The sequence below is a fragment of the Cataglyphis hispanica genome, chromosome 8, assembly GCF_021464435.1.
Source record: "Cataglyphis hispanica isolate Lineage 1 chromosome 8, ULB_Chis1_1.0, whole genome shotgun sequence".
Taxonomy (NCBI): domain Eukaryota; kingdom Metazoa; phylum Arthropoda; class Insecta; order Hymenoptera; family Formicidae; genus Cataglyphis; species Cataglyphis hispanica.
In genome coordinates, this window is record NC_065961.1 from 3759321 (window position 1) to 3787307 (window position 27987).

A 27987-nucleotide genomic window follows, 5' to 3' on the forward strand; every position below is an offset into this window, starting at 1 on the left:
TCTCCATAACAGTTATGTTTACGTCGCATTCCATAACAATTACATTCATAGTTTTTTTGTTTTTCGTGTCGTGTAAGTTTATTTACAAACTCGCGAACGACGTCAACTTTGATTTATTGTTGATGCGAGAACGATCCTCGATTTCACAAGGTCGGCCGAAGGTAAAGTCGAAACTTCTGTCATAACCGAATTGGCCGTCAAACGAACAAGAGTTCCACGATCGAATAAACAGGTGCCTCCATATTAAGCGTGTATATTTTCTTTTTGAATTAAAAAATAATGACGCTCGTGATTCATACAACGTTCTAAATTGCTTTCGATCTCAAATTAAATGGAAATTTAAATATTTGTGATTTATTACTTTTTTATATATCCGTTTGTCATTTTATATTTTATTTTCTCTTTGCGCCTACGCATCGTAATTTATTCATTCTCTATGCAAGATTTTTAGATCACAATTCGATCGATAAAAACCATTGCTCTTCTTGTCAAATTGATGATAAGATATATCTTGTGACAAGACATTGATTCTTTTACCGCGCGAAATACTTTTCGTTTCGAATTTGCAAATCACTTGCTTGTGTGGCGTAAATTCTAGACCGAAGGTAAAGAACACGCGTGTCGTAATTCCGATTGATCGCGAATCAATTACTACGTCACGCATTACGTATCGTAAAATTGAAAAGACAAAAATTAATGCAAGAATTTCCTCGACGTGAAAAACATTGTCAACGATAATGAAGGGTAAAAAATAGCTTCCGTTGAAACGAAACACATTTTTTTTTTATCTTTTTTCACCGATTCAGTTTTATGTCGGAGTCGCTTCAGAAAAAAAAAAACGGAATTGCTCTCCTTATAAATAGATAAATCATGTATCGTTAGTCTGAGTCACGATAAGCGCGCGTGATACATGATTCATCTTGATTTGCGATTAAAAGATCGAAGATTTTTCGCGATATCCGCGCTAATGTCCGTTCTTTTGTTCGTGTTACAGTAATGCTGGTTGTTTGGCAAGGAGCTCGCCGTTGCCTGAGTTGCAGCGGGCAGCGCACTAATCAGGGCCGTCAATTTCATCATCATCGTGAGCTAATCGGCGAGAAGCTCGACCGGTATCATCTCGTTAGATCCAGGTAAGTGCCCTGTTTTTGTTGAGCGCTATTTTTGCCACATCACACCGTTATCTTTACGTAGTCACGCTTGTTATTCCTGACGATCGATCACAAAAGTGAAAAATCGCATGATAAAAAAAAATTTCAAGAAATCTAAATGTAACATATTTACTTAATACATCGATTATTTATAAAAAAATATGATATATGAGAAACTTTAATAATAAAAATATACACATAGTTCTCTATTCTTATTAAAAATTAAAAATATAAAATAATATGAAGTCATTATAATTCATTAAAACTAATGGGAAAGATAGGATAATAAAAAAAATACATTACATTATCAATATCAAATTTTATTATCTGCGTGCATTTTTTTATACAATAAATATTCTCGAGAGATTATTTGCGAAAGAGTCGCGATCGATGTATAATCAGTCACTCGTTATTTTATTGTTTGTGATCGAGGCGCATGATTGATCGAACTAATTACACTCAATGAGTATTATGCATACGCGTCTAAATGCGTGTAAACTCGACGAGAATGTTTATACGCGTCTTATGTCAACGGACAAAGACGAATAATTCTCCATTCCCGTTGACCTGACCCCGCTTTAATCGCGAGGAGCAAGTTGGAGGAAAAATTTCCATTGATGAAATACCCATGGTATTTTGCACATCTCTCAGAACTTGTTTCGCGAGATTTTTTATCGCCGGCAAATTTTTTGAGTCATCGGAAGAAGCGTCAAAATTAATAATTGGCGGAAAAGCACATCGAAATGAATAATCGGTAAATTCCTGTCTGATTACTTTGTATAATAATAAAATTTATTTATTGTATAAAATTTTTCAACAAAATTAATCATGTAAAATTTAATTTCTGACATTAATAATTTATTTCTTTGTCCTTAAAATGTTCGAAATGTAGTATCATCTTTTGTAAGGATACCTGATACCGTTTTACAGCTTAGTTTTACAATTCCTATCTTTTGCGGTTATTTTTAATTTATTTATATCGTCGAAGTCACGTAGAGCGCGAATCTTCTTTCTTTCTGCATTCGTGAGAATTGATTGCCAGAAAGCGCACGTGGACCGTCGGTGGTATCGGGTCGGATTCAGTGTGTCACATAGCAAGTTCTTGTTTTTACAGTCTCGACAGCCTTTAACGATAAATTCGTGATAGAATGTCTATTATATATCAGACACATGCATGAAGAATACGCCGGGGCATTCACGCCACGCGATCACGTGTTGTATAACATGGTGTACGAGCAGATCTTTCTTCGGTTGTATGCATTTTTTGAGAAAATGCACTCTGTAAGCATTGTATAACACATTTACACCTGATTCGGCCACTTGTCCTTCTCACGATAACGCACGCACATGTGCACCGGGGGTTTCAATCAATCTTCTATTGTCGTGTTATTATCGCGCCCAATTATGTATATAAGTGATATGATATTCTCTTCGCGACAAATGCTATAATTCGGCCTTCACTTCGATCGTCGGCTTAGCAAAGCGGCAAGAAATATTCGCGGTCACGTGATAATTGCCGATGAGAGTGGCCGATGATTATAAGGCACCCGATTGACGTTCCAGAGCGTCAGTCGGCCACCGAACATTCGAGCGTCGACGTCTCTCACGCAAATCGCAGAACGTGTCGCATCGCTATAATATACAGGTATCTTCGAATAAAATTTATCTTCGAATTAAATTTCGCACGTTTGCACGTTTCTCCGCGATCTCCGCTATCGTACACCAGTTCCTGAAAGTGTCGAATCGCGCCAAAATGGACTTGTTACGTTCGACAAGAAGTATCGAGTGAGAAAGATCGTTTTTTGAAATTAAAATCGAGATTTCTATTTCGTTGAAAATAAAATATATTTTAGAGAATCTTGCGAGAATCATACTTTCTCTTTAGAGAAACGTGACTCGTATGAAAGAAAGAAGATTAGAGATTTTTCTTAAATTAGTGCATTGTGTGTACGTTGAATCTCGCGGACGGCAAACATTTGCGTGAAAAAAGTACCTTCAACTTTTCGAATTCGTACTTACGCATCATTATCTTGCGTGTGGTGTCTTGATTAAGGACGCAGCGGAGAGAAATCGAAGGCTTCTCATACGGTACGTACAAGGTTCTCGATTGATTGATAAGTAACGGGTTATCTGTCGGAAATGCCCCTGACAGCGATCTTAATTGTCCTTGCGTCGCGATAAATATTTCCCCTGCAAAAATGCTTGAATATTTTCTCACGCAGCTTTTAAATTTTTATTGGCAATTAATGATAACGCAATCTCTGTCGGATAAAGACGATCTAGGCTCGTAGGCTCGTAAGAATTTCAATTGCTACTGTGTTAGCAAAGGATATTTTTAAAACACTCCTCATGCAGGGGTGTGGTTAGAAATTAATTGCGGTTAGTAATTAATCAACATGATTTTATGGGCGGTAAAAGCTCTCATTGTCAGTTTCCTCCTCAATTGTTTTTCATTTCGCTCGAAAATGTATGTTTAGTATTCGCGTTAATGATCACTGCGATTTTTGTAATATACTTTCGAGATATTCGACTATGTACAAATTGCAAAAAAAAGTATATTAACTTTGGTCTACAAGCATACGTATGTAGATACATACATTGCTAAAAAATATTATTTCTTAAAAAGGAAATGAAAAAATACAATTGCATTGTCGAAGAATTGCATTGTTGAAATTTAAATGCTAAAATAAAATCGGAAAATAAAAGATATTTTTGATGATTTTACTGTTATATTTATTCATTGTACACGTTATAATAACATTTGTGAAATTTTGTGAATCTAAAATTTACAACAAAATCGATTCTATTAGGATGCATAGCGTATTTCTGCGGTTAATCGAATATAATACACGAGAATAATTTTTCTGTGAAGCTTATTTGCAATTATTACCGTGTATGATCTATACACTGAAATAATTGCAAATAAGCGGATTGTCATATAACTAAGCGGATCTTGCTTATTTATATGACAAGAATTGACAGCTGATTTCAAGAAATAATAAGAAATAATTCACGCCATCTTTTTATTCGATAACACAATAAAATGTACGGAACATGCACGAAAATAAAAAAGATTGTAAAGGTTGACGAAATCATATAATAGACGCGAGAATACCTGAAGCCAAAGGTGAACAGTTATATTCCTTAGACGTAAGTGAATGAGCACGTGCTTCGGTCTTCGTCTTCCTTCGTTGAACTTCGCCGCGTAACTATACGTTGGCCAACAGACAATCGTGATACACACATATATTTTGAAAGACAAACCAGTTCATTCCGGGTCGCCACTGATTGTGAGATAGATTAGGGGCGATACCCTAGAGATAAGAAATTTTCTACGCTCCTCGTCGATTTTTTTTTTATTACATGTCCGTTCAATATCTCTTTCGAATTATCAGAACACTCTTTTAAACGGCTTGTTTTCATTATCAATAAATCCATAGGTAGCATTATTTTTTTCTTTTAGAGTCAGTTTTTTCAAGTGTCTTTAAAAAGCTTTAAACGATTTCATAACGAAGACAGAAAAATCTATATATTACATTGATAACTTTTATATCATGATGTATAGATATATACATATTTTTTTTAAAAAGTATATATATATATATATATATATATATATATATATGTTGTATATATTTTATTTTTTTTTAATTTTTTGTTTATAATATATTATACGTACAAAACTATTAATAGAATTCTTTGTACTAAGTTTTATCGCAAATAGATCATTTAAATCAAATATCATATAAATCAAAGTAGGCTTTAATCGGTTACAAAAAAATTTATATTAAATTTTATAATTTTAAATATCACAATCATTTTTTATATATATATATAAAAAATGTCATTTCATTTTTGGGGACACGAAGGAAAAGAAAGAGAGAATTTCATTAAATTTTTTTATTTTTGCTCTTTTTTCCAATGGTTTTATTATTCTTTTATGAGTATAATATATCAACTAAGCATCTTGAGACTAAATAAATAATTGTGCATCTATATTTTAATTCGATGACTCATTTATTTTGGCGAAACTGATTTCAAATTTATTGAAATTTAAAATACAAAAATCTAATATCCTATTTATAATACAATTAGATTTTTAAAGAGTTTTGTCTTTCGTCAAATCATTGTTCCTAAACTGAAATTTAATTTGCGCGTTTTCGTGCTGAGAGAGCGTCGAGGCGACAAGTATATCTATCCTTCGAAAAAAGAGAGAAAGAGACGACGAGACGACGAGACATATCGATCGAGAATGAAAAAGAGAAAGAGAGAGAGAGAAAGATTGGTCGAGGTGAGTGGGATTCGATGCAGTGCCGGAATGAAAGGTTCGTTGCAGTCCTTAATTATAACGGGAGAGCCTCTTTTCTTTTACAGACAAATATACAACAATACATGAAAAAAAAATTCTAATTGAAAGAATCGCACGTGATATTAATTTATTTTCGAGATAACGCGAGATCCCCCTTTGCGGCGACTCCTCCGACCCGCGGCTCGCCGTATAAATCCTCCGATCCTGACGCGAGCGAGAGAGGGAGAGACAGACTCGACTTGCGCGGAGACTCTCTCGAATAACTACTTGCTAGCAGTCACGTACGTAACGCGGCACTGAGCACTCGCCACGTGAAATCGACGTTTTCGTTTCTCCTCGCAACAGTACGTCACGATTTCGTCAGCGATCCTTAACCCGCGAGCGATAGTCGATCGATCTCGTACGCACCGGCCAACGTTCGCTCGTTCACCGCAGTGACAATCGCTGACAGTGCGCCGATAGTGTGTGACCGCGCGATATAATTACAGTGAAAATATCTCTTGCTCTCTTCCGACTCATTGCACGCAGCGGATGCGAAAGGTATGTTCAATTATGAGAAGTCTCGCATTTATGAAATCGAAACGTGTCGCGTGCACGTTGACACGTGCTCGCGACACTCGTGGGAGCATCTCTTTTAGTATGTCCGCTTCATAGATGCATGCACGTGCATATGTATATGTGCCCCCTGAGGTTTATTCCTTCGCGCGTTACATAATAATCGTACTAAATGAAATGGGCGACAATTACGTAGTGGAAAATCATAAAGATATCCTCGTTCAAATTTAATATATTATATAATTAAAAAATTATTTTTTGTTAAAAAATTAAAATAAAAATATACCCATTAATTTATTAAATATAGATTTATCATGAAATTAATGAAAATATAAAATATAAGAATTTTAATTTTTGTATTTAAAAAAAAAATAGTTAATTTTACTTGTGAATTTCCACACATAATTTTTTATTAAATATTTCGAAATTAAAATCTAGATTATCTAAACTATACTGGGATTAGAATAGCTATAAACGGCCGCGTGTATTTTTAGAGGTACAAATATCTGTTTTACAAATCGCTGTTAGTGTAAAAATCAAGTGCATGCAGATCGAAATTACGAATTCGATAATTTGCATTTCGTGCACGCGTTCGAAGGACGATTTCGTATCATTGTCGCTCGGTGTCCTTTCGACGTTCGAATGTCATTATGCGAAGAACATTAACACTCTCGGAAGTGATAGACGAAGGTTTTCGATTTACATTGCGAGATTAGAAAGAAATGTAGATTATTTTAAAATAAAGTTGGATCTCTCACACGAAATCGTATGGCGAAATATTTGACGCTACTCTTATTAATAGACTAATTTCGAGTTGAGTTACCTAATATATAGTCAGTTTTTAAATATATTAGCATTCAACTAACAATAAGTTGCTATATACGAGTGGAATATTACCATTCTTTATAACGTAAGAACTCATTGAACCAATTCGCATTAGGCGTCAACTAATTCGATGCATGCGAATGATGTTAATAACCCGTGAAACAACGCGAATTAATAGCTGCGCAGTCCAAATTAGCGAGTCACGAGCATTTTCGTGTTACATTTTGCGTATTTTTACCGACTCAATTTGTAAGAGATTTATGAGTCATTTACAATTATTCTTAAAGCTATCAATATTAGAAGTATCTCGGATACCTAATTAAAATTAATATTACAATTAAGATTTTATTTATCTTAAATATCCGCGTCCGTTTTATCTTGCAATAATTAAGGAAGGGGGGGAAAGAAACCGGATACTGTAATATTCTATCTAAAAAGTAATGTACGATAATATAATACGTTCTTTGATGTATAATTATCGTAAGATGCAACAGTATCGTTCGAAAGCTTTTTTTATTTCAAATATATATTCGAAGCATCTTTACGTGGATGATATTACTATTTTGTCATCTTCCATTAGCTACATTTTTCGAAGATTGAAAAAAAAAGTGTTTATTAGCGGTCGGAGCGATGCGATTGGTCGATCGTGAAACGCGCCATGTCAATGAGCTATACACGGCCCGAAATTAACGGAGTATGCATTTCGCGTGTGTCACAATTGACACCGTGCCAGATTTCATGTCGAAGTAAGTTACAGGGCCGAGCGGACGATATTATTAGATCGAGAGAGAGAGAGAGAGAGAGAGAAGTTGGTTCATCTTTCTCAATATATATACCGATGGGTCGAGCTCTATACTCTTCCTTTCGTAGTTAGAAATTTCGACTATTGTCTCTCTTTGTCTTTTTCTCCTTTTCTCGCTTGAATTTCATTCAGCGCGTCGATAGTAAACAACCTAAGAACGTTTTAGATATCTATGCGCGATCTTTTTTTTTTCTTATCCGATGATTATCAACGCGCGGTTAGATTATTTTTAGTTTTTGCTTATGTCGCAGACAAAGCAAACGATAGCCGCATAAAAGCTGCATCAGCGAAAACGGCGATGCTGCTTTGACTGCAACGAGTGCGAAAATGCAGTGGTGAATCGCGGTGCAATCTTCGTATAACGAACTGTCAATTATGACATATGAATGAAATATAATATGAATAAATTTCATCGCTTAGAGTGCTCTCTTATTTCCAGAAACATGATTCCCTCGCGATAAAAGGTGGAAAACAAATTAATATATCAACTTTATGACTGATTAATTAATTTTTTTTGGAGGTGAAATTATCCCTTCTCGGTTTCATCTTCGTGAATCAAACTCCAATTTCATCGATGTCATATTCTTTGAATGAGCGAACGGAACGGAATAAGCAAGCGACAGTTAACGAACGTATTGATAATGAGAGGAAAAATTCTCTATTTTTCTTTTGAACGCGAGTTAACTTATGCTTTTGTCTACAATATTCTTTGTCTATAAAACTTTTTCTATAATATAATGATAATTTAATAATAATTTTGTATTAATTGTAACAATTTATGTCGCGGCATTTTAGAATTGGTAAGCGATAAAATCTTATCTTGTGAGCTTGCGATAATTTTCCTTCAAAGTACATATTTATTTTTTGTCAGAGGGTCCAATCGCGAATGATAAAGCAATCCGACTCCCGACTCTGATCTTGAATATTGCGTTACCAGCTAAAGTGACAACGCTCGTCTCAATATCAATAACGATACGAAACATACGCGTCATGATTTATCGTGACGAACATTATTGTAATACAATACATATGTCGCAGAGTCTTGCTTGAGATTCGGGAATTGCGTGATTCCTAATCTAACGTCTCTTTATCGAAACGTCTCTCTGTCTCTCTCTCTCTCTCTCTCTCTCTCTCTCTCTTTTTGAACGGAGCGCGATAAGATATGCAAGGTATAAGAAGACGAGCCTTCGTCTAGTCGTTTCACGATTGGTCGACACGGTAGGTGTTGGTAGCTAAGTGATCCACGATTTGCCGTTCAACCGGTCGGACAGGAGGCTCGTCTCAAGCGGTTCTCATTCGCGATAATTTCCGGCGACAAATTCGGTCGCTAAAGACGATCAGGTACGAATTGATACAAAAGCATATGTATAAAAATGGAGAATTGAAATTTATTAATTGGAGATTATTGAACCGTGTAAAATAGATGATGGCATTTTATTGACACACACCACAAAGAAGTTTTCAATATATATTTTACGTATTAAAATATGAAAAAAGAGATTAAAAATTCAATGGTGTTTATAAAACTTGCGACAAATTCTTCATCTTCAACTGTTGATTTGAATATCAAAATTTGTTTAAAAATCGATTTTTTTTCGATTAATTTCGAACGGAAAGAATCTATTATTAGAATGAGAACGGCGATTATGAAAAGGGATTGACGTTGGTGGCTAATTTAACAGTTATACTTTTGATGACATTGTTTTGTGAACGACTAGTGGACTCGATTACCGGAACAATATACTTGACTTTGACCGATTTGCCAATAAAGTGATCTGTAATGAGTAACACGCGAGTCGACAAATCGTCCGCTCGTACTTGATGATTTGATGACCCATAACGTCACAGCAAGAAAATCTCTTATTGGCTAGATTAATTGTCATTTGAGGGGCTCGACCGAACGACTTGGGTTCTCAACCTGCTCCGTTCGCATTCATATCTTTTTTAATCATAATCCCGTGTCACAGTTTTTACAGATAGCTACGAAAGATTTCGTGATGCATGTTATCTTAGAAATTAAAAATAACTGAAGATAATCGTGATGTCATTTCGACGATTGAATTTTTTTCGCGTCATCGACCATTTTTTGTACTATGTTCCATACGTTGATGATGTAATGCTACGTCTCGTGGACTTTGTCCCGCATTATAATGCGAGATAAACGTGAAGCTAAATCCCTCGGTTGTTTATCATCCGAGCGAATTTATTATTCTCCTAATTTTTGGCAGCTTACTTTCTACAAATTCTATCACTGGCGAAATGAACTGTATATCGATGCGGAAGAAGAACGCGATTGCATGAACTTTTATGCGTATTAAATGATTAAAATTTTATAAAATCGATTTAACGATAATTAATGAGTCGAAAATATTCATTTAACATATTATGCAATTTAAAAAATTGAAAATTAAAACAATATCAGACTTTTTAAAAGTATAATATGAACTTACATACGCGAAGATCGAAGGTGGTTGGACGAAAAGTCGTTCTACTTTTACCTTTGTTGACGACCTATATATCAATGTCCGCTCTGGCAACTTTTCTACGTTGCAGAATTATTGCGTATTTTATTGGCCAGAATGGCGTAGAAAATTTTATGTAATATCTAATATATTTTATTTAATATCTAATATATAATAATATGTTTGATGAGCCATTTAATAAATTTGACACGATTAATAATAATTATTTAACATCTTATAATGTAGAATATCAGCTGTATTTAATTAATTACTAATTCGCAATTACGTCTCATTTCTCGAATTTACGTAACACTCGTTATCTATCACGATTCTTCACGTGCGAATAGATCCGGATAATAAATGCTTTGCTTCAAGCTACTCGTTCGAAAGTAGACATCTCTTATTGGGTTTTTCGAATGACTCACGATTTGACAGAATTACCGACGCGAATATTTCTCTAATCAGGATTCCATCAGTGATAGAATCGATCGAACAAAGATAGAGAAATGCATTTTTATAAAATTTTGATTTAATCTGTTTTTTATTTATTTATATACGACCGATGATGCTTTGTGTATCTTGTGTATCTTACGATCTTTAAATTATTGTTAAATAGTTTGATGGAACTTTGACATGGCAAAATGACTGACGATGGCAATTAAATGTCATTGTTAGGGGTTAAGAAGGATCGGCCTTCTCTATCGTCTACGATCGCAAAATTAATTTTAATTGAGCTTGCACTGATACTGTTCGCCGATTTCGTCATGGAATTCGCTTTATATCTCACACGCGATTGGCGAGCATGCTCGTTGACGTCACATGGTACAATGAAATAATTGTAGACTTTACGTTCTCTATTACGCTTTATTATTTTGTCCCTCCCCTATGAATTGACCGGAATTGATTGGCTCATCGTGCGCTTGCGATAATAGTGATAAAAGTTTTTCACAATTTAGACTATTGTGGGATTATTTCGCGAATGCCGAGTAGGTTTTCTGCAGTCTTAGAAAATAACTACGATAAACTACACGAATAAAAAATAATTACAAAACAATTTGCATAGCATATATTTTTATTAAAATTGTGTTTTTTATTATGTTAGTTTTATGTTAGTTTTTTTATTATATATTAGTATCCAAACTTACAAAAAGAATCACATTACATTATTCAAAATACTATATTGGCAATGTCGCTTTGTGAAATTCTATTAACAATAAGTGTACTACCTGTCTTTTTGTACACGAAAAACAGTCCGATAAGATAAACGTTTACTCAATTGCTCTGTACGTTATCAGGTACACTGCTATTTCGAAATACATTTTATGTAAAAGAGCTCGCTTGTTACAATTTATAAGTGGATAGAATATTTTTGTGCATTTTCGTCATTATCTTTGATCGTCAAAAATTGTAATAAATGAATACATAAGACGACCGTCTCTGGTAATGCGCTTGTTCGGAGCTCGTTTCAACCCAGAATTCGTATACGTGCCAGTACGCACAGATCCATCACGCGCATTGCGTGTGAGAAATATTTGGGAAAGATTTCGTAATCTGTCGAAATGTTGCTAATTATAAGAGTGAAAAATTGATATATACATAGACACCATAATTTCTAATTAATGATGAACAATATTTATGAATAAAAAAAAAAAAAATTTATAAATGATTTTCTTAATTTTTTAAGAAATTAAACGAATCATTATATTTTTCTTTAATGCGAGTTTTATTGCAGTTTGTATAATTTTGACATATATTTTTTTTTGCGCGCATAGATATCTAAAAAATTATGAAGTCAGATAATCCATGTTACGACTGATAATAATTCATATATTTTTTTACCGACTGACGAACTATATCTATATTATCGACGACATTGTACAATAGTTTCATATCGATGTGCAAATTCTATTGCGAGCTCGTATCAGAAGATGGCAGTACCGCCTCTTTCCATGAATGAGTTTGCAAATGCTTTTCATTCTAAATATTAATAAATCCCATATGAGAATAAAAATATATTTCAAAAATTCTCGCTATTTAATGTAACATATAAATATAATTTTTATTTATACTATTTTACATAACGCAATATATATTTAATAGATGCATAAATTCTGTCATTTTGCAATAGTTTTATTTTTTTCATGTATTGCATCATTATACATTTTACTTAATGGTGCACATTGTTCATTTCATCTAGCTAACTCTAAGAAAAAAAGAGATTCAATATATAAATGTATTTAGTAAAATTATTTACACAATTAGTAAATTTATATTTTCGATACAGCGTCGCTTTAAATATATATTGATACGCAATGTCATTACACGTCTTAAAATTATATCATCCACAGCTCGCAATAAAGAAAACGTAATCGTATATTATATAATAGAACGTCACGATACTCTCTGGGATATGACACTCGCTATAAGTCAAGAAAAGCGCGAATCCAATTTTTATATTAATATGATGCGTTGAATAAAACGCGACCTTTCGCGAGACGACGGTCCGTAAATATTGTTCTCATTCTCTCAACGATATCTTCACAAGGATTTAATTACTCAAACCAGATTTACATGAAATCCGATGTTGCGATATGCTTATCCGTTTTCGCGCGCATTTCGTCGATAAAACGCATACTCATCGCGCATTGCGTAAGTGCAATTGCACTTGCCTTCTCCTTTCCTGTATGCATGCTTCTTCAACGTTTGTCGAATGACAGCCCGATGTACATACGGTGACTGTTAAACAAATGGATTCTTGTACCGATTAACTCGACCATCGCTGACAGGATCTTTCGAGATCCTCCCCTGCTTCTTTCCCCGTCAAACGCGGATGTTTATAACTCCCGTCAGTTTGCATTAAATTCAATATGCATGTATTCCGCGTTTCTACACGATTTAAGTGTATTAATGATCATTAATCAACGCGCGTTGTTTTGCCAATGAATACGAGTACTGGAAAATGCAGATTTTCCATACATTTTGAATGGCAATATACATATTCGATGCACATAGAGTTGAAGTTTGACACAAATTTGGAAAATTTTGTATGAGCTACATCTGTCATTGTTCATAGCCGCGCTAAAAGCCACGTGTGCCTATTATCGTTATTCGTCGGCATTATTTTTATGAATATTCATAAATTTCCCGAATAATGTTTCCAGCGCAATAATGTTTCAATTGTCTAAAAAGAGTGTAAAAGTTGCGCCATCACATAGAGAACACGCGATCTCTCAGGCAAAGCGCATGTGCATTCTTTATACGCGCGTATGTGCAACTTGCTGCATACAGCAGCGCAGGTGCATACTTATTATTGTATCGAATAACACATTCCTGAGTTACCTAATGACAGTGTCATTACGCCGCCCGCGATAATTAATTCGCCAACGCCGTTTAACCGCCATCTGTTACTATCGATTATTATCAATAGTTGTCGCCGTGGCTAATTAATTCGATCTTACGGCCACAACGACTGAAGCAGGTGTTGATTGTTTCAGACACGATTAAATCCAATTTTCATGAGTGCTTCGTTGAAAGCGTGTTTAGGTCTTACATCAACGAATTAATCGCGGGCTTATCGAAATTTTTGCATAATTATTTTTATACCGATATTTTCAAAAGCAACTGATGAAACAAGATTTTCAATCTAACATAATTGTTCGTATATTGTGAATTTTTATTACTTTTGACGATGTCATTAATCGTGCTCTCTCCAAGAGATGCAAGAGCTGCATTTGCTCCAATCAAAAAGATTAAAAGATTCATTGACATATCTTTATGCGAAAACATATCTTTTAGATATGTCAGGAGGAAAAAGAAACAGGACTTTTACGTAAGCTTATGCTTATTTGTCTGCAAATTGATGAACATGGTCATCTTCATATATAGTGACACAAGTCTAAATTACGATGTTGCATGCATGCCATTTTTTTTACACGATAAAAGTGACTTGAATTTTTATTAATGTGAGGAGCACATTTTTTTTGGGGCGGAATATTATATACTGAACAATCACTAATAGGTTAATATATTGAGTTAATTATTTTAATTATTGCAATTATAATTAATATTATATAATTAATAATTTATTAATTTTTATTGCACTTATAATTATTAATTAATAAGGGAAATTAGTTTCTCAAAAATTTAAAAATCATGATATGAAATTTAGAATATTTAATCGCACATAATTTTTGACACACACACACACACACACACTGTATGTGAGAGGAGAAATAGATAACGATGCAAAACTTATCAATGCCGAAAAAATTGAAAAATTAATGAACGAGCAAGAATCTGGATGGAAGGAGTTTCCCGGATGGAGATAAATACGGGATACATGACTGTTGTTACACGCGTAAACATTGGTAATTCCAGCTTCATTATACTCGAATATATTCAGCACAAAAACATTCATCAACCGAAATCATCATTTCATGCTATTAATCAATTCGTGTTAATCGGCGATTATATTGAGATACATCTACCGAAAATTCTCCGAGATATCACATCTATTATATGTCCGAATTTTTCTTTTTTTCGATGATATGTCCAAACTTAAATTAACTCTCGATATTGAGAGCTTATCACGATATCTAGATTCATGATTTTTTTTTTGTAGATAAGATCTGACGTTATTCGTGTTTTGTCGGCGATGTTTGTCATTATCTTGAATCACAAGAAAAACATAGTTTGCGGTAATTACGGCGACAGATTGATACGATTCGGAAGTTTCATCAACTCGTCATCGTCATTTTTTCGCGCGATGTTTTTCTTCTTTTTTAATAAGTAAAATATACCAATGTATACATACAATATTAACATTAAATACACAAATATTAATAATAAAAAGTAGAATAGAGAATCTAATCGCGAAACTCAGAAAGAGAGAAAAAAAAGAGAGAGAGAGAGGGAGGGAGAGAGAGAAAAAGACAAGACGATGAAAAGAGAGCCATGGAGATAATTGATACGGGCGACGGTGATTTGAGTCTCGACGGGCACCCGTCGGTAGAAACTATTCAGCATGGCCTCTTATTGCCACCAACCCTCTGCACACCGACCTATTTCCGGCTAAAAATAGCCAATAGAATGATTGTCGCTAAAACGATGCCCACTCGACCGCGGCGTGTCATCAATTAATTGTAAGTGCGAAGGCGCCGTGAGGCGCAATCTTTTGCACTACCTTTGGCTACTCGGGTCCTGTGTCTCCTATCGCATGACTTATCACCTCCTTGTATAAAACGAAACAAATGAACTACTAATTTAATAAATGTTGCAAGCATTTGTAATTAAAATTATAGCGATTTAAATGAGAATAATCTTTATGTTACGTTCGTAAATTTTATTATCCGAAATTTTTTTACTCTTCCTTTCTAAATTACTCGCTCACGGCATTGAGATATAAATTATTGTGTGACATGACAATTTTTGTAAAGCTTGAATCTTGTATAGACGAATAAAAAATTATGAATAAGAAATTGTCTGACAGGATTATCGTATCGCTCTATTTACGATCTATTTCTGTCATCATTAGCGTTAAAATGCAAATTATGCAGTTTCAGTGTTCAATCTTCGTAAACACTTAATAAATGTCTCACTCGCGGCGCTTAGTGTGTTTTATTAGTCATTTGATAATTAGCCCTCAATGATAAGATTAAGAGCAATGTACAGAATGACAATTTCGATTCTCTCGCACATCATGCAAAAATCACTTTATAATATTTATATCTGTTTTTACCTGTTTTTATCTGTTTATATTATTTAATAATCGGTAAAACATTAATTACATTATTAATAATAATAGATTTATTAATAATAATAGACTTTATAAATTATTATTAAATTACAATGATGAAAAAGATAAGGTAAAGATAACTATTTACAATTATTATTTAGATATCTTAACTATAAATAAAATTAATATATTTCAAATTTTTTCTAATATTATTAATAAGATACGAACGTCAATCTCTTAATTGATATCATTACTATAGATTGTATGACAATATATAGGTATTAATTGTTGTAAGATGTTGAAAGCTACTTTTTACGAAGCTATTTTTAATGGTGAAAGGAAAGTCTTTATAATTTATATCAAGAATAAATTTATTCATTTTTGTATTCGCGCGTATCCATTAAAATAGAACATCCCGTGTAGAGATATTGCAGTATCCGTCCGTTTGCGCTCGGCGCAAATTAATCTCCCAAAGCGCGCATCGAGGGAAAGTATTAAAAGAAATTTTATACTCACGGCAATTAATCTCTTGCAGACTTCGCCGAACGGACAGTTGAACCGAGGTTAAGTCAGTTAATTAGTTAAAAGCATTGCGTGTCAGTTTTTCCGCGAAAAAAAGATTCTGATCGTCGACCAACAAGTTGATCCCTTAATACAAAGAGCATCTTTCTTGTCGGCCGACAAATTTGTTACAGAAAGACACGCGATAATGGTTAATTATCTCTAAATACTTGCATACGTGTGTATGTATGCAAAAATAATAATGTAAATAATAACACATTTTTTTTAATGATAAAGAAAATAAAATCAATAATTGTTAATGCTATCGTTATCTCGTCAAAGGGTCATGCTTTAGTAATTTGATAAAATAATCAAGTTGTTTCAACTACATTGATTATGCGTTCAAAAATGTTTCTCATAATTAGTCTTATCATGCGTGATTAGCCAGCCGTTACAAATGTAAAACATTACGATTTAACAATGAGATGTATATGAAAAAAATTTAATTACTTATGATTAATTAATTAATTACACATTTTATGAGCATTTATTAATTACCATGCTTACAGATTTAATAGTACGTTAATTCGCGATTTCGAATGTATGACGTAACGTAAAAGTAATGCTGCATGTTGCAATCGTTGAAAAATCAAGCAGAGTCCGTAAAATCTATAGCTTATTAAATTATAATTGACCGTAATAAAAATGGAACGCAAAGTTGACTTAATTTTTTTTTTCCGTGAGTCGGATGTGTTTTAGTTCTCCGAGAATATATATATGTATGGTAACAAAAAAATAATTGTCAATAAAAAAATTATGTGCCAATTTCGAACATACAAACGATAAGATTAATGTAGGATAATATTTGCGATTAATGATAATAGCTTATCAAAATTAAGGCAGATAAGCGTGACGGGATGAAAATAGATAAAATATAATCTAATCACTGTGAAGGCGTTACGCGATGTTTTTTTTTAAAACGAAGGATACACTTTATATTCCGCAGGCGACTAACATTCATATGCGTATATTTTTAATATTCTTTATTTCTCGGGCAATTTCAATTGAAAGACGAACAATTAAACGAACATTGAACATATGTATGTATATGTATGCATCGCTGTTCAGAATAATGCAACTAGTAACTATTCATTCGTTACGAACGTGAGTTGAAAGCTCATGTGATGATTCAAAGTATTGTAAAAAGGATTATATAACACATCGATTGCGTAACAATTCTTAAGAAGATATATATTCCTTTCATTTGATTGCCTTGATTCCTGTCGATACGTTTATTGTCACATGAAGAAATATACGAAAAAAATTATTGATATCAATAAACATGCGATATTATTGAATACAGATAATTATTGGTATATGACAATTTTATGATTTGCTTTGTAATCTCTTTGAAGCTGGCAGAATTAAAATTATTAGAAAATGAATACTTACGTATAACTAAAAAGTATAAAAATAATAAGATTTATTTATTTATAAGGATTACTTATTTTGACCTCTCAATGAATTGATAATAATGATATACTGGTTAAGAAATTAAAAATAACTTTAGATACAAATTATATATTATTATAAAATTTTATTATAATCTATTATGACTAGTAGTCTATTAACTATTATTATATTTTATTATGTCTTAAAATATCTAAAGAACAATGCTAGTAAGAGAGCTATAATTAGTGTGTGTTCTTTAGTGTATAACTTCTTTTATTTACTTCACAGTAAATAGTTTCTGTATTAATGATCACGGAAATACTTAATATAGAACTTTTCAACTCGACTAAGAATAGCGTTATGTAATTAATGAGCACTTTTTAATGTATGTTGAAAAATTTTTTGTTCAGTCAAATTTTGTTTGTATAATAAAATATAATAATATATTTGCAAGATACAATAAGATGTAATAATAATTAGATGTAATAAGAATTTATAATTTGTAATAATAATAAGATGTAATAATAATTTGTAATAAGAATTTATAACAATATATAATTTGTATCATTTGATTTTTTTAAATAGCATGGAACACAAAATTATATTTAGCAGCACAAACTAGTATGTAATGTAAATTCATTCTTTTTTACTTCTTTTTTTTCTTCATTTTGTTTTTTTTGTGTTTTTTTTTTCGTTTTCTTTTTTGTCATTGAATACGAAGTGTGAAGCTAGCAGCTCCACTATTTTCTTCAAAATGGCACGGAGTACAAAATTATTTGTTACCAATTAATACAAAATATTCCAATGGATTCAATTTCTGGTCCTGCCGATTTAGTCCTGCCGTTTTGGCGCCGCCAGCTTCAAAAAGGTGAAATAATACATTCGCCGATTTTGACGTGTATTATATGATATCTATCGACATAATCTTTTTTGGTGCCCAGCTTACGTAACCTTGAGAAATAATTTTCGCTTATTATCAATGAACCGTATCGTATGGCCTTAAAAACTTTTTACTCTGCGATCATTTTGTCATGGTTTTTCCGCAAATCTAGCAATATGTTTCGTGTCAATCTTTTAATAAAATTCTGCGATAATTGCTGTAATAATAATAATTTTTATAGCAATATAGAGAGTGTATATTCCTTTGATTATTTTTGATTTCGACACTTGCTTCCGCGTCAATTGTACAAAGTTCTCAACAATTTCATACTTTTCTGCGATACTTTCACTATTTGCGCCAGCAATCGACGTCATAGGCATTGGAGAAATTGCGAATTCAACGGCGTCAGAACAAGGTTTACGCGCGTTTGTGGGTCTTTTTTTATTAATCGTTATAAGGAGGGAAATTCTAATAATATTCTTGATATAAATTTTATTATCTGGAATAGAAACTGTTTGAACTTATGCAAGTGCGTCACAAAGATCTGATTATAAAAGACGTTGACAATTGTTATTTATTATCTCTCTTTAAAAATCTTTGCATATATAATTTAAGTTTGAATATTTAAAAAAAAAAACATACATTATAGATAAGATTCTACGTGTTTGAACGAAATCATATTATTTTACCAACACATAACCCAGAATTATGCGACTCTTTCCTAGCGGGTTCTAGATCGTAATTTCTTTTATGACCGTCGATGAAGTTGACCTCCGAAAAATTTCACGCGTACGCCATTCGATGGACGGCGTTTAATCCTCGGTCATTGTCGCCTGACCGTTTAACACGCAACGCAGATCCGTTTTCGTTCTCCGAAACGCGGGCGCAGACCGAGGTTAAACGGAACGATTCGCTGCATCAGCAGGCAGCCCCAGCCACCGTCTTTCTTAGATCCGGATCTTTCTCGGCGAGACGTGCCGCGCTCGCGATGACGCGTTTAAATTCGCCGCGGGGTGTGTGTGTCCCGTTCACGGCGAATGAGCGGACACGTTGTCGGGGGCTCGTCTCAGCTGCTGCGACGTGTGACGTAACGCCGCTTAAAAGGCGACTCGCGTGAAACGCGCGAATCAGTCGCACGACGCACGCCGCACCGTGCATTGCCGAGGAGCAGAGAGAGAGAGAGAGGATTTTCTCGGCCAGGAGGAGGCTGTAGCGCGCTGGTTGATCCGATCCCTCCCTTCCCCTTTCGCTCTTCCTCTTCATCTGTCTCTTCGCGTATCCTCCCGGTTCCCTCTTTTTACCGTCCGTCCCGCGATTCCGCGCATCTGACATTTTCATCCAGGTCAGGGTATTGCGATTAGACCGAGCGCGAGATACCGTCGCCGATTCGCATTACGCTCTCGAGGGATTTACGCGCGATCGAGTTGGCGCTCGATCCGGAGCAGAGCGATATATTTCTGTGCATCCGAAGAAGATCCTCTGACGTAGCGGTGCGACTCTTTTACCGAGAGATTGGAAAGACACGCGAAGGTCGGCTTGCGTGTAAGTACAGACGAAACGCGCGTCAAGACGAAGGATAATTCCAATTGCAATATTAGCTACAAATTTTGATCCGTTATATTTTTCTAATCTTTTTTTGTAAATATTTCTATTTTTAATTTTTAATTGGATTTTTTGCACAATATTGCGAGAGAAGTAATACTATTAAATTAATAAAAATAAATCATCCGATAATATCGACAATAATTTATTCCGTCTAATAAGGTGAGCATAGGAGTGGGGATATCTATTTTATATAAAATATTTAATTATAAAATATTTTTACAGTAGGAGGGGATTGAGACGACCGTATTATTGTTTTGATACGCTGTCATGTTGTTATCATTCGTTGGATGAAGCTCGAGCAGGAAGGTAGCGGAGTCGCTCCGTGTGTGTCGTCGCGTTATCTCTCGCAAGACGTAACTATTCCAAGCAATTATTACAATTTGCGATGAACATTTTGTAAACGTATACTCTCTGTTAACTGATAGGGTCGTGGCGAGTATAAAGATAATGGAACTTTTCTGGCCGAGTAAATCGTAGTTTCGTACGATCGTAATGTTTTCAATATGAGTATCCCCATATACCTACCGTTCGTCTCGCTTAGGGGAACAGAACGAATGATCGTCGGGCAGTGTACTGTACGAAGAAGAGGCGGGTAATCACGTATCGCTCTCGTGATTACTCCCGTAGCTAAATGTAGCCGGTGCCATTTAGGAACGGAAATAGGCACGAGTGATATCAATTTGGTGACCGGTATTGACAAACTTAACGAGCACATCGCTGATACGAACACACGATTTCAACAGCGCGCGATGTATTGTTAGGAAATAAAAAAATGCATTTTGCATATTTTACGGTCGGAATCTCTCGCTTATCACGATCTAAAATGTCGCGCAATCTTACTTTAGCTTATCAAACATTTTATCATAAGTGTCTACGCAAGGTATACTCAGATGGAAGAATTAAATGCAATAGTGGTGTGACAAGCGTTTTTGAAAGAAATTAAAAATAATTAAAAAAGCAAATAAATTTAAATTGAATGAATCACTTTTATTTTAATGAATTTAATTTTTAAATTAATTTTCTCCAATTCTTGAAAAAAATAATTTAAACCATCGCAATTATTTTTTTAACGATCCAAAATGATATATCGATCCTTAACATATTTGTATTGACGAATTGATTGCTTTAAATTGTATTCCCAAACGATGCGATTCGAACTATGTTTATCCACGTGCAAATGTCTGAATGTAGAAAAAGATAAAGGTAATTAATTACGACATATGATATATATATTAATTCGTTAAATCCAAATATTTTTTAATCGATATACTCCATTGTCGCGAATTGTTTCGAATTTATTCAAAGTTGCGCGTCTCGAAACGCGACTCTGATCGAGGAAAAGAATTTTTATTGTATTATATAATCCGGCGTTAAAATGACATAAAATTCATTTTATTTGTATTTGTTAATCGCATTGATCATCGCATTGTACTTTTATAAATTCATAGAATTATCCGCGAATGATTTATTGCAATAGCTCAATAGGATCGTTTGTTATTGCGGTGACATATTTATCGCTTCGACTGACGTAATACCGATACATACCTAATTATTTTACTGTTACTTACAAATCACATACGCAGTTTGTTCCTCATAATTCAAGCACGTTGAGCGTAATTAGCTAATGAGGCTACAGCAATCAATTTATCGGCAGGATATTATATCATGTATTCGTAGTAGATGACATTACGTTTTCTTGAAATAGCAACAGTTATCTGGACTAAAAAACTGCGGCACTTTTTATTTGCACTTTTGTTAAAAATGATTTTTTTAAAGTGATTATGTAATTCTACAAACTTGTTTCTACAAGCATGCGTGTGTTTAGCAAAAGCGTAACGTATTATATATAATTTAACAATAAAAATTAAATATTTGAGGGAATATCTTATTTTGATGCTTTTTTTATCTTATACTTTGCTTTATTATGTTTAACAGCCAAAAAATAGGTAAACAACATTTTTTTAGATTTCTTTCATTGGGTGCCGAAAGCACAATATTTTGATTTTTTAGCGAAAAAAATCGCGGACTCATCATAGACTCTTTATCGCGTAAACGTTCCAACATAAATTAATATACACACAGCTCTCGATTGATGATATTCATTTGCTCTCGACTGCTTACATTAAAGTGTAAATAGCGTACATTTGAAATTATAATTGTTAGTGAAAATTCTCTCACGAGATTATTAATTTAACATTGATGTCATTATATATTTCTAATATCTATTTTCATATTTTGTGTTATAGGGGAGATGCGGCCTCGCTGTTGGAGCTGAGACCGCCGCGCCGGCTGCGAAAATTCGTGGGCCCACATTCAAAATCGATCACGAAAAAGTAAGGATCATTCGCATAAGGATCATCATCCGCGCATCATCCTCGTATTCCTCGCTTAAAAAAAAATATATATATATATATAAAAGCGAGACTGTCAAATTGAGCTGGGCCTAAAATAAAAAGAATCGAGAAGCACAGAGACATAAAGCGGGAACCGTGAGACGAAGAAAACAGAATAGATCAAGAGTGAAAGAGGAGGAGGAGAGAGAAGGAAAAACGAGAGAAACATATACAATATTCGTTCGTAAAATAAGAGTCATCTTTTCGAATCGATAAAAGGCAGAAAGAAAAAAAAAGTCAAAGACACGCCGTGAAAATCTATCCTTACACGCGTACATTGTTCGCTTTCGTGATCATTTCGCATAGATTTTCTCGCGTAGAGTCTCAAGGGATAAAGTGATATGCGTGCGCGTGCTTTTCTCACTCTCGTGCTTGTGTAACGTAAATCCAGGGGTTCGCGATATTCGATCGACAAGACAGTCGAGAGATAGAGAAAAAGAGATAAACAGATCGTACACGCGTACGAAACGAGAGAGGGGCACACATCGAGAAACCGAGAGCGAAAGAAAATGGCCATGGTCTCGACATGTTCTGTTTTGAGGTATCGTCTTCTGCTGAACGCTGCGCTCCTCACGTGCCTCGTCGTTCTTCAAAGCTCTGCTATCGCGGACGCGAAGAAATTGCCCCCATGCCCAAGGTAAGTGTCTCAGTGAACCAGATCAAATCGAAATCCAGCCTCAATTCGTTACTCGCCCCTATCAAAAACTACGATTCAGAAAATTATGTCCTCTTTTTTTTTTTACGACGTCATCGTTCGCGATAAATGACAAGGTTACGCTTATTTTTAGTGGTCAGGTGACGCTGATATTTCTGCCATTAGTCTTTGAAAGTGGCGATAAACTGCTATTAAGATAATTTTTCGTTGCGCGATATCAATGTTGGAAGTTTTCAACATCGATCCTCCGTGCAACGTAAAACTGGCTGGCGATTGAAAATATTTTTTCAGCGATTTACCTTTCATCGTCTGTCTCCGTAAATATATCGCGTCGATTTTCATTCGTTTGCACAGATAAGAATTCATTTGTTCAACTTGAAACGGATAAACATACGACAATTCAAGAGAAACGTTTGAGAATCAAATTGTCAATTCGAGTATTTCGAAGTGAATTTGTTATTTCTCGTATTTCATATAGATTTGATCAAAACGTGCTCGATCGTCTTACGTTCCTGATTCGTAAGCGATTACGTATAAACGCATGTAATTGCACAAAATTTTATATACCGGTTATCGTGTCTCACTAATCAGTGTTTGCGGAAGTAAATTACAAAATGACGTAGGGTGAATTACTCAGGACTAGAGATTACATTATTGCATTTTGTGCAGCATAGAGCAGCATATATTACAAGTTATTACATAATACGCCAAGTGTAAATAATAGACATTTTGTCGGAATTTTTAAGCATTTGATTATTAGCAATATTTCTGCTTAAATATGAATATAATTTTTTCATTAAAGCACAAAACAATATCATACGTACGAAAAATTTATTGGCTGCATATGAGTATATTTTTGCTTATTCGATTATTTCTATAACTTTTATTTTTTTATTTAGCTTAATTATTCGCTACATTTTATTGTAAAATTATCTTAGTTGTTGATAAAAATAGATGAAAGTTTATAACTTTTTTTTGCTGTAGTTGTCAGAAATTATAAGTTACAATCTTGGCCTAAACACGATTGCGGACAGGGCAATAGTAGTACCGTATCATTTTCCATTTCTTAAAAAAAATTTTGAAACTAAATTGAAAATATTTATAAACGTAACTTTCATAATTAAATTGAAAATAAATTCTTTATACACGTAGTTAAATAAAATATAACTTTCTTAATGTGAATAAATCTTTGTTGTATGGAACGTAGAAAAGCCTAACGTTCGATATTTAAAGCGTACACCCATTCTAAAGAACCGACAAAAATCATCCGTCAGAAAATCGTTCGTGATGTAACAAATATAAACTCCAACAGCTAACCGGAGTATCTTAGGTACGAGACGTGTCGCGAAGAAATGTCACGAGACTTCAAATGATTTGTTGACAGCGAGTCACGTCGTTCATTTTACGACGATGAAAATAGTCGTCTCGTATATACGTCACAATTTATTTTCGTAAATTTTCTTCAAAGATTGGTGAATAATTTGTACATAATAAAATCGCTATCCCCATTTTTGTCGTATATTACACAAATTAGACTTTATATCAAATTTATATTTAAATTTTATGAAATTTACACCTCTTTTATTTATATTAATTATATTATTTTTTATTAAAAATGGTATTTAGCATATAATACTATATATTTATTACAAAATAATATTGTCTTTTTATAAGTATAATAATGTTACAATTTATACAAATTGAAACGTTTTAGCTAACGTTATGTTATTTGAGACTTGGCCCAAATTACAAGCGAGCGATTCATACGTTGGTTTGACGTACATGCAAATCACGTGTCGCCGACATATACGCAAAAAAAAATACTCTGTTTCTCCCGAAAATAGAACGTGAGTGTGACATTTTTCTCGTGCGTATATTCATTATTACATTATCTCGAAAATAGCAAAAGAAATAGTTGTAAATATTTTATAAATTTATTTTTTATTTTTTAAATAAATTACTAAAGATTAAATTTGCGTATATATTACCGAAGAAAAAAATTATCGTGTAAAAAAAAAAAGGAAGAAACATCTTTTCTATTACGTATTTAAATGCATAAAATCTTGCTTTTCACGAAATGTTTCTTCTCCTAAAGTGCAATATAATTAACGATATAATCATGTCTCTGATACAGTGAGAAGAAATCGGTATTATTTTAAATGGACGAGATTACACACACACATATGCACACACACACACACACGTGCGACGACGCAAGCATTTAGGGAAATGACCTTAGCATTGAACTTTGTCCTGAGATCAGGCGCGTGGCAAGTTGGGCTCTAAATTAGCGTGTTCCGCAAGTACAATGAACGTGACCTTTATACGTCTGCATATGCATGTGTGCACATACTGATGGCGGCTCCTTCGTATGCGCCGACTTGCGGCGGAAACTTTTCATTCGCGCGATCGATGACGCGCTTCAGAATCTCTATTTGAGATATCTGATTTTTTTTTCTTTTTTGTTGCGCTCGAGACGGATTTCTGTAATACGACTGTATTTACGAGTACAAGATTATCAATGTTTTTATTTCGCGAGCTTGTTTAGTTCTTATCTAGACGATCACTCGATATTAGAGATACGATGGCAGAATTTTATTAGCCAAGTATCACGAGACTTTCTTTTGCAGATACATCGTGATATTTGAACGAAGTGTGTATAAACCGTAGACATCGTATTATACTCTTTATGATATCGCGTATTAATTCAAAGATTAATCAAATAAAATTTGCTGTCATAACTTTTATGGCCGACGTATAGTAAAATCATGGATATTGCATAAGTATCGAGTCGAAATCTATTTTTGCAGAATATTTGATTTATGATTAATTTCAAAAAGAAGTATTTTAATCAAATATTTTAATCAATTTTTCAACTTTTTGAAGATGATATCTCGCATAAAAATTTCCATAGAGATAATTTATTTTCTCATATATATTTACATCATTACGCTTGGCATAACGCCATTCAATTCTGACAAAATCTACGCAATGCTTTCTACAATGGAAGGCGTCATTTAATGGAAAAATGTATACGGTATTTGTCTCGAGGTTGAATTATAACACATATTGCTTAAAGAAAAAAAATACTACCGCGATTTATGGATAAAATGATAGGTTCCGTAAAAATTTATCTGCAAAATAGTATAAAATTTTCGGTAATGTATTCTATAAAAGATCTTTCATCTTAGTCATCAAGTCACATGATGCAAACATGTTTGTCGAATATACACGTGTCGCGACATAGGCAAATTTACGAGATTCGAATGATGTCTGTGAGATAACATATATACCGGGTATATCCGGTAATAGGTATATATACTTGATGAGCGCGACAGTAAAATTAACTGCTGAAATCTTTTGTTATTGTTTTTTTAAGACGATAGGTTCCGCTCAAATTTCCTCGACTAGACTATATCAAACTTTTTGACAATTGATATATTTAGAATCGAAAGATGTACATGTAAAGGATATAAGTGAATATTAAAGCGTAGCGAACGAGTGGAATAAATTGACTCTTCCGGAGATCTTCCGAATGACGTCTTACTAAAGTAACGCGATCAGATTCCTCAGATAAGATCGCAATGACGTTTAATTCTAAAATGTACACTAAGTTTCAAGACATAATTTTTGATAAATCGCATGTTTACTTACGTATACATGTAAATAAATATCAATATATTTAATTCGTTGATAATACATATATGCGATACTGTATATAGTGTCGCATATGATTAAATGCGAATTTTGTCACGAAAAATATATAGTTTTGGATAAATAAAGGTGCTATTGCATGATGCAATATTTAGAATCGCATTAAGATTAATTAAGTCAACAATTAATTAAAACGCACTGTCCCCATTGCAGTATCGCGTAGTCTGTTGATACGGCTTGACACGGCTTTCCGAAGGAACGTGTTTGTGAAAATTTTATATTTTATCGAAGATATGATTATTTGCCACGATAATTCTCTGCACACATAATTGACACTAATAAAAAGATACTGATCTACATATCAAGAGCAATATATTTTTTTTGAAAAAAAAAAAAAAAAAGATAAATATATACGAATATATCTCTATGTATTTAAAATTTTAAACTCCGTTATTATGGATATGTGAAATTTTTTCAAACATTGATAATTAATAATAAGTATGTATATGATATTCATAAATCTGTATATATATCGTACTTTTTAATGAAATTATTTGCGTACAACAAATTCGATGAAATATTAATAGATGTGAATAATGAATAAATGAAAAAATGTTATATATTATATGGCCATCAAACGATATACGTATTCTTAAATGACGTAAATGACAAAATCGCGTTATCATTTTCACACGTTTGAAATGTATTATCATACATCAAATAATCTGCAATAGCAATATAGATTTGGCGCAGGAAGAAGAAAAATAATTATCAATATTGAAAAGTACTTTATTTAAACAATAATTAACAATCACATAAATACAGCTTTTTAAACATTAATAATATTACGTAGATATATCTTTTTTTTTTATTGGAACATGCTCTTGATTATGCTACGTCGTGAAACAATTTCGAACGAACAGTTATTCCGCACGGATAATTATATTTACATTAAAGGATCGTATCAGCACGTAATTGCGGAGCTAATATAATATGTAATCAGAAATTCGAA

The 27987-nt window shown here is 33.5% G+C and overlaps 1 protein-coding gene across 7 annotated transcripts in view; it reads left to right on the top strand.

Annotated features, from left to right (window-relative positions):
- Positions 1-27987, top strand: part of LOC126851342 (trehalase) — a 42016-nt gene that overhangs the window by 1387 nt on the left and 12642 nt on the right. For 2 of the 7 annotated variants that reach the window (XM_050595207.1, XM_050595211.1), the window contains exons 2-4: positions 995-1130; positions 22520-22606; positions 23208-23303. In XM_050595207.1, coding sequence (XP_050451164.1) covers positions 997-1130; positions 22520-22606; positions 23208-23303 — 317 coding nt within the window. In that variant the 5' untranslated portion in view covers positions 995-996. Of the gene's footprint in view, positions 1-994; positions 1131-2665; positions 2794-5729; positions 5998-19803; positions 20211-22519; positions 22607-23207; positions 23304-27987 lie in introns of those variants that run through there. The other 5 variants (XM_050595208.1, XM_050595209.1, XM_050595210.1 and 2 more) reach the window with 5 other exon arrangements.